Below are 7932 nucleotides of genomic sequence, written 5' to 3' on the forward strand. Positions count from 1 at the left end.
CTAATCCTTTCACCAATTTTTTCTCATTTGATGGCCCTATTGAGAGAGGGTTTATGTGAGTCTTACAACCTTGGACTTGGATCGAACAATGTGTACCGCATATATGGAACTGTTCCAACTATTCTCGTTATCAGGAGTAGTAGGACCTCGATCCTACAATTATTTTAGTTTTATATTCGATGCCCTTCTTTACTGCTAGAATATATATATAGTACAATCATGTATAGATTTGAAACTTATGTTTGGATTCAATTATTATGACTATGATTTTAAATTATTACAAGAGGAAAAATTACACACATGTTATGTACCTTGTCTGTCAAATTTTGAGCTGGTGATTTTTCTTTAATTTTACTTTATTAGTTAACATTATATGTGAAAAATGTTGGCTCGTTTTATTTTAATATCAAAATATACCTTACCAATTAATATTTGCCAATAATAATATAACAATTTGTGAATTATTATGATCCCCCACGTTTCTTAGAGATGTATACGAGATGGTGAGAGTGCTGAATACTTTAATAATACACTTGAGATGAGATTACTGAAAAACAAATCTAGTCTAGACAAATGTGCCTTATTAATGTTTGTTTGACTTTTTAATATCACCCCTTTCTTGAATGAGCATATGTTAATTAGAATAAGATTCCAAGGTTTGACTAGTTATTTAACTTGTAATTTGACCTTAGCTGATACTAATTGGCAGAACCCAAAAGCTCATCTTATTCTTCAAATGAGTAGCGATGGCAATTTGAGCCGGTCCAGTGGCGGAACCAGAAATTTCATAAGAGGGGGCCAATTAAATATAAATATAACAAAAAATTAACAAAATATGATTTGTAGCATATATATCAAAAAAGTAATTATATTATATAAAAGTCAATGTTCAACTACATACTTTAAGATTTTGATATTTTTAAACTTGTTCGACGATGCTTCATGGAACTAAAATCATCAATTATCATCTCTGAAGTGAATTTTGAAGCAATTTCCTTTTCAATATATACAATCATACAATCTGCTAAAAATTCATCTTCCATCTTGTTTCGAAGCCTTGTTTTAATAATCTTCATAGCTGAAAAGGCCCGTTCAGTTGTTGCTGTTGTCACAGGAAGAGTCAAAACAAGACGAATTAATCTATCAATTAAAGGATATATATTTGATTTTCCTGTCTCTGTCAATTTTTGACACAATTTAACAAGAGTAGACAAATTCTGAAAATTTGGAGCTTTAACCACATCAAGTTCATAATGTTGTAACTCATAATCCAATTGAATCTTTTCTTGCTCAGAAAAATCTAAAGAATAGAAATTCTTTACAAGATTGCATATGTTGCAAACACTGAATAACTTGAAAGCATCTTTAGGATCTAAAGATGTACTCAATATGAGGAGCTCGGTTGCTTGCTCACTAAATCTATTATTTAGCTCTTTCAATTAAAAATCTATCACGCTAGTAAAAATGTCAACACGATAGTGGTGTTCAACAGTGACAACATCCTTTTTATGACGAGACCGAATTATGTCACTAAAAAAAGCACTCATATCAGGTATCTGAATAGCATGATCATTGCAGAAAGAACTAACTTTCTCCAAAAGTGCTCTCCAACTATTATCTCTTAACTGTTGAATCAATGACTTTGTACTAGAAACCAGATGCATAGCATTCAAAATGTCTTGAGATTTTTGTTGCAATGCTTGACAAAGTTTATCAGTGATTCCCATGATTTCTTTCATCATATGCAAAATGAAAACAAAATCAAATGATAATAAAGATTTAAGAGCATAAGTAGCATCACCACGTTGAGAATATGTAGATCCATTAGTAGCCAAATCTTCCAGAACTGAAGTTGTTGCTCCAAACATACGTAAAAGGCTACAAATTGAGTTGAAGTGAGAGTTCCACCTGGTATCCAAATTTGCGGACGCTTTCCGGGATCACGCATCAATGTATCAATATTAACTTGATCTATTTCAGTCCTTGTTATTTTGGAAGCAGGGGGTTGAATATCTTGCTCAACAAGTTGTGTCACAGGTTGTTCAATAATATTTTGAACATTACTCAAAGAATCTGAAGTTGAATTTTGTTCATCATATATTCTCTCTTTTCTCTTGAAAAATGAGTGAATTGTTTTCATCTTTGACATTTTTAACTTAACTTGAACTATCTAACAAAAAAAAACAAAAATAATTGCATATATATTATTTTCTTAAAAAAAATATTAAACCTATTGAGCAATAAAAAATAATTTTAGAAACACAAATATATAATAACCAAAAATAAAGTTATTGATTTACCTGATTATTTTTTTGTTCCAAGTCTCACCAAAAAATAATTCTATTGAGTTTTGTCCTCACTTCAATCTTTGAACACTGTCTATTATAAAAAAAATAAATTAATTATTTTAAATAAATAATATAAATAATACTTGACATTGTTATTAACTTAAAAAAAATTGAAATATACCTCTTTGAATCTTTGTTGTGCATTCAATGGTTAATATTTTGCTGTTCACTTCTCTTCAATGGTTTTTCTTCATATGTCTTGTTTAGTATGGAAGGAAAATTAGAATGAGAAGAGTAGAAGACCAAAAGTTTGGGAACCACTAAAAGAGAGAGAAAAGTGGCGCTGATGCCTCTGATGGTTTGAAACAAATATTTGAAAAATGTACTAGGGTTACTTTAATTAATAGTATGGGCATTACTATTTACTATTTTTTTTTAAAAAATTTTGGGGGGGATCATGGCCACCTTAGGTCCCCCGTGGATCCGCCACTGAACTGGTCCAACATGACTTGACCTGTCATAAATAAGGTGAATTTTTTAACTGTTTAACAAGACAAATTTTAATTAGTTTTGATTAATTTTTTTTATTATCAAATATTTACCATTTAAAAAATGGTGTAAATAATATCTAATGATAATTATTGAGTATAAACATGACCAGCAATCATTTTATCTTGTCTTATATCTATTACATATTCGTTCGAACATATATAAATGAATGTTTGATTTAGATTAAGAATTTGTTGAATTTAGCTTAAAATAAATTTAATTTTTTGTAAATTAGTTATTATTTGTAATATGATACTTTTAATTATATTTAGGATTTACATAATTTTATTTTATTTTTAAAGACTATAAATTATATTTTAGATAGAAGTAGTCATATTTCGAAACGATAAAAAATTATGATAAAACAAATAATAATAGTAAAAAAATATACTAATTAAGTGAAAACTCAGATGCAGTCGACTTCACGTGAAGTTGATAGTTGAGAGTCGTTAGATGAAAATTTAGCCAAATCATCTAACGGCTCTCAATTATAAACTTCACGTGAAGTTAACTGCACCTGAGTTTCCATCTACTAATTACTCAACATTGCATATGAAGTTGGGTTGTAAATTAAATATACATGTAAAATGCCCCCACTTATATGGTAATTTGTTTGACTTATTGCTTTGTAATCCAGAAAAAGAGGAGGGGTTTGAGGAGGAATTGTAATGATACATTTTGGTTGAGAGCACTAAAAAGAGATGCAAGATGCATGAGGGCATATAGATACATGTGTAACACAAAATGGTATGATAGAGTGTCGGCAGAGGAAGGTTCCCCTCCTTGACTTGCACGGAGATGGAGACAAATTTATTAGTAATAGTCCTCCTGCTCCTCTGCACACACCAAGACTTGCAATTGATGCATATTTATGACACTGATGACCAACAATGGTGTCAATTTCATCACCCTTTCTGCCATAAATAACAACTATCATCATATTCCACTCCATCATGCATGCTACTCTACACTCCATCTATCTATGCGTGCGTGTGTGAATCAGTTTCTTGCCATTTACACGTGCAATGTCACCTACACTTCCGGGCTATCTTAACATATTTAATGATTCTTATTATATACCAAATAAACTCATAATTGGTATTTGGTTTGAACTAGTTGTTAGGATTTTCCAGAGTTCAGTTTACTGAACCATTTTTTTAGCATTCTTTCATTAGAACAATATGTTAGTGTTGCAAGTGTGAGGAGTGTTGAAGTTAGTCACACATCAAAGAAAATAAAAAAGAGTGAGGAGTTTATAAGATGAGAGACCTATTAATTTGGTATAATTTTATCTTAAAATAACAAGAAGAACTAAAACTATTTTAAAGACAGTACTTTAAAATTTTGGTCCAACACAGCAGTTTCTGAACTCTCATATATTTCTAGTTGTTTTTCATTTTACCCTCTATTTTGGGTGTCATTAAAGAAAAAGGTAACTACCCTTCTGGGAGGGCCTAACTGCATTATAAGATATGATAGAAGCAAAAGTGTTTGCCATTATGAGTTGGACAAAGTAGGCAATTACAGACAAAGAGATGGTTGTTGCTGATATATATATGGTTTAATTAAATTTATTCCTTTCTCTTATAGTGTTGATATTGTTGTGTGTTATTATGGCTAGGGGCTATGGGCTATGGCTTCCTTTCATGGTATTCAATTCCACCTCCTTGGAGTTAAGAATTTGAACCGCATTAGCCCACTACCTATTCATTATTTCTCTCTTTCTTTAAATATTCTATCTCCTCAGTCCTCACTGGGCACTGCCCCAATGTGATTCAGGACATGCACCACTGGCTGCACCATACATGTCATCTCATGATTCCTCAGTGGTCTCTACGATCATCTTTCCTTTTCCCGTAAATATTTTATTCTCTTTTATTTGTTGCTTAATTTATAGCCTTCTGTTAATTTATTTTTAGGGAACTTATTGCTGCACATGGCTAATGGCTTCATATCCTGTTCACATTTTACATTAGCTAGCTAGCAGCACCAGAGAGTAAATATTATAAGGTAAGTAGGTAACTATTCACGTAACAGCTACATATTAACACATTAGAAGAATATTAAAAAAAATAATTGAGATGTTAATACGTATTATATTAAATAATTTAATTAAATATATTAAATTATCTAATAATTTTTAATTATTATCTCCAACAAAAACATTTTTAGGTCAATGGAATGATTTTGATCAAAACGGAAGCCACTCTATTCCTTTTGTTTTTTTTTTATGTTGTTCCTTTATTTTTGGTGTAGTACCCTGATCTTTTTTTTTTTCGGTTGGTTGCGCACGTTATCTCCCAACCTGACAGGTCAATGACTAATCCGTAGCGGATGAATTATTTTTGGTTTCCCACGGTATCCCCCAACCCGGCAGGTCAAGGACTAATCCGTCGCGGTACTGAGCTCCATTTAAGGGTTTGCCGCTGGCCAATGGGTTGCTGCATGCACAAGGCGGGATTCGAACCCCCGACACTTGCTTAAGCGGACTAGTGAGCTAACCACTAGACCAACCCAACTTGGTTTACCTATCATTTTTTAAAGAAGCAATACTCCACTTTATAAGAAGGCTGAACTTGGACCTCCATCAAGGGCCAAGGCCCAGATAATTTTTTCCCCTTTGTTTTGGTTATGGGCAGAGTTTCTTACTGTGAAGAATTCTGGTTAGGGAATTTCTTTCATTTAAAGATGGATCTATCATAAAAAAAAAAGGATCAAGTCATCTCCAAAAGAAAAAAAGGTTGGATCAAGTTTGACTAATGAGATCGTTATAGGTAGTGTTCAAAGGCCCGCTATGATTTCCCCTTCTAATTCCGCTACAACTACAAATTTTAAATATCATATACATAGAGTCAAGTAAATATATTTAGTTTTTTTTTTCTAGAAAAAATATTGGTCATAATGATTCTGTTGATAATTCTATGTTTAATTTTCTCTATCTATTACCTTTCTTGTTCTTGCAAAACTATATTGATCCTTTATTCTATCTTTCAAAACTATATGATAAATGAAACAAAATAATTTTTGTGTCTCCATCACATATTATTATTATTATTATTTTGGTATTATAACGGGGTACGTATTATGTTTCTTCTTTTTTTTTTTTGGTCAATATATTATGCTTCTTTTTTTTGGGACTTGGGCTATGCCCAATAACCCAAACCTGACTCTAAGAACCACCCAATAACCCACTCCCTAAACTAATGTTGCGGTAGTGTTGTCACCTGCAAATTATCTGAGTACGTACAACGGAAGGTGTTGAAGAACTTTGAATTCTAATTTTTTTTTTTTTAAAAAAGATCATTTCAAAACTTCACATTTCCTTATCTAAGAATGATAGTTTTCTCACATTATTATTAGCGAGAAGGGATATTTTGAAATGCAATTTTTTTTAAGAGGCGGGTTGTCCTTTTTTCATGATCAAAACATTTTACATATATAAGTTTGATTAATTAAATTATCACTAACTGCTCAAATTAAGTCATGTTTTGAACTTTTGATCTAGCACAATATAGAGACCTGAACTAAAAAATAAACAAAAATTTATGCCTCAATTGGAGGCTTGAACGTAGCCCAATTGAGCTCAGTACAATATTCTTTATTTGTTATTGGTTATGTATGTTAAAGGCATTTTTGGAAGAAGAATGTTATAACATTTTTTTATATATATTTTATAGATAAACATTTATTTTTTATACTAAAAAATATATAGAAAAATTAAGTACAGATATCATTACACGTGTCTATGTATGCAATATAATAATATAACCAAGCGTATAGTTAAAGTAAGACAGACAACAGAGTACAATCATAATAAAAAAAAAAAGCAGGAGGAGAATAAGAAAAAAAGATTATTAGACAGCAAATGAATAGAAAAATTTAATAATAAAGTGAAATGATAATAGACATATCATGGTAACATAGAAAATAACTCCCAAAACCCCTCAAAAGAATGCAAGCGAATAATGAAATGAATAATATATAGTCCAAGTAGGTAGATCAGTGATATAAACTCCCCATATATATGTATATAATATGATAGCTAGAAAATGGTATATATAGAGAGGCAAATGGCAAAATGATGGTAGCAATTAGAAGATCTCTACAGCAGTAATGATAAAAGAGCCGATCCCAATCCAAAGCTCCCAACCATCTTTTTGGATGACCACAATTTCTCTACTCCACTCTGCAAATTGAAATTCGTTCACTTATAAGTTTAGTCTTAATATAATTAATGTATCAAACACAAATATGTATGTGCCAAGAGGCAAATTAAAACAAATCTAGCTTGAAAAATAATAAAAAGAGAGATCATATATTATTCAAATTTCAATTATCTAAAAACGGTTATGAAATTGCATTTTTTTATATAAAATATAAATAATTATACTTTTAACATATCTCTCAAATTTTGAATAAGATTTTTTTAAGAGGAATACTAGTGGACAGCAATTTTGATGTTTTGTAACTATCAATTGGCCATCAATAGTGTTTTTAATGGTGTGAGATTACATCTAATGGTGGGAGATCACTCACTTTTATTTTGATGGTTAAGTGCTAACCAAAAAACACAGCTAAAGATACAAAATAACAAATAATAATAATAAAAGATATATTAAATATATATTAAAAATAAATTAAATTACACATATATTTATTTACAATAATTATATAGTAGAATTAACTCAAATAGGATAATATCTCTATTTAAACTAAAAATTTCGCATTCGAATCTCACTCAAAAAGTGGTTAATTTTAATTTTGGTGGATAAATATAATTTTTGAATAACGAAATATGGTTCATCAATCATCATGATCATTAGCAAAAAAGTAACAATATAAGATGAGAAAAAGAAGAGTGAAGCTTACACTATCGCTAACCGGAGCGAGAGATGCCAAGCTGGGACCGGGAGCTCCAGCAGCCGGTGAGAGAGCAGGAACCGGCGATAGTGCAGGTGCCGTACTCTTCAGGGGAGCAGGAGAAGTTGCCGGAGGAGATGAAAGAGGGGTTGGCGTGAGCGCGGGAGGAGGGACGGCGGGTGGTGGTACTGCCGGCGGTGGTGTGGCTGGAGGTGGAGAGAATGGTGGAGGAGAG

The 7932-nt window shown here is 31.4% G+C and overlaps 1 protein-coding gene and 2 long non-coding RNA genes across 4 annotated transcripts in view; 1 reads left to right on the forward strand and 2 right to left on the reverse strand.

The window, feature by feature from the left end:
• Nucleotides 813–2556, reverse strand: LOC110266439. Of its 2 annotated transcripts, none has more exons than XR_002353839.1 (3): nucleotides 2470–2556; nucleotides 2301–2375; nucleotides 813–1102 (listed from the first exon to the last, which is right to left on the reverse strand). It is a non-coding gene; the product is annotated as an uncharacterized LOC110266439 (long non-coding RNA). The 2 variants fall into 2 exon arrangements; XR_002353838.1 differs by lacking the exon at nucleotides 813–1102 and adding an exon at nucleotides 1526–2170.
• LOC110266440 lies at nucleotides 3868–5933 on the forward strand. The gene is made up of 3 exons (XR_002353840.1): nucleotides 3868–4666; nucleotides 4757–4847; nucleotides 5150–5933. It is a non-coding gene; the product is annotated as an uncharacterized LOC110266440 (long non-coding RNA).
• The window catches only part of LOC107616534 (classical arabinogalactan protein 9), a gene marked incomplete in the record, with an annotated part of 1698 nt that continues 436 nt past the window's right edge, over nucleotides 6671–7932 (reverse strand). Inside the window, 2 exon segments of the mRNA XM_016318485.2 lie at nucleotides 6671–7023; nucleotides 7707–7932. Of these exon segments, the coding sequence (XP_016173971.1) occupies nucleotides 6940–7023; nucleotides 7707–7932 (310 nt within the window).

This window comes from Arachis ipaensis, chromosome B09 (assembly GCF_000816755.2).
Source record: "Arachis ipaensis cultivar K30076 chromosome B09, Araip1.1, whole genome shotgun sequence".
NCBI classification, from domain to species: domain Eukaryota; kingdom Viridiplantae; phylum Streptophyta; class Magnoliopsida; order Fabales; family Fabaceae; genus Arachis; species Arachis ipaensis.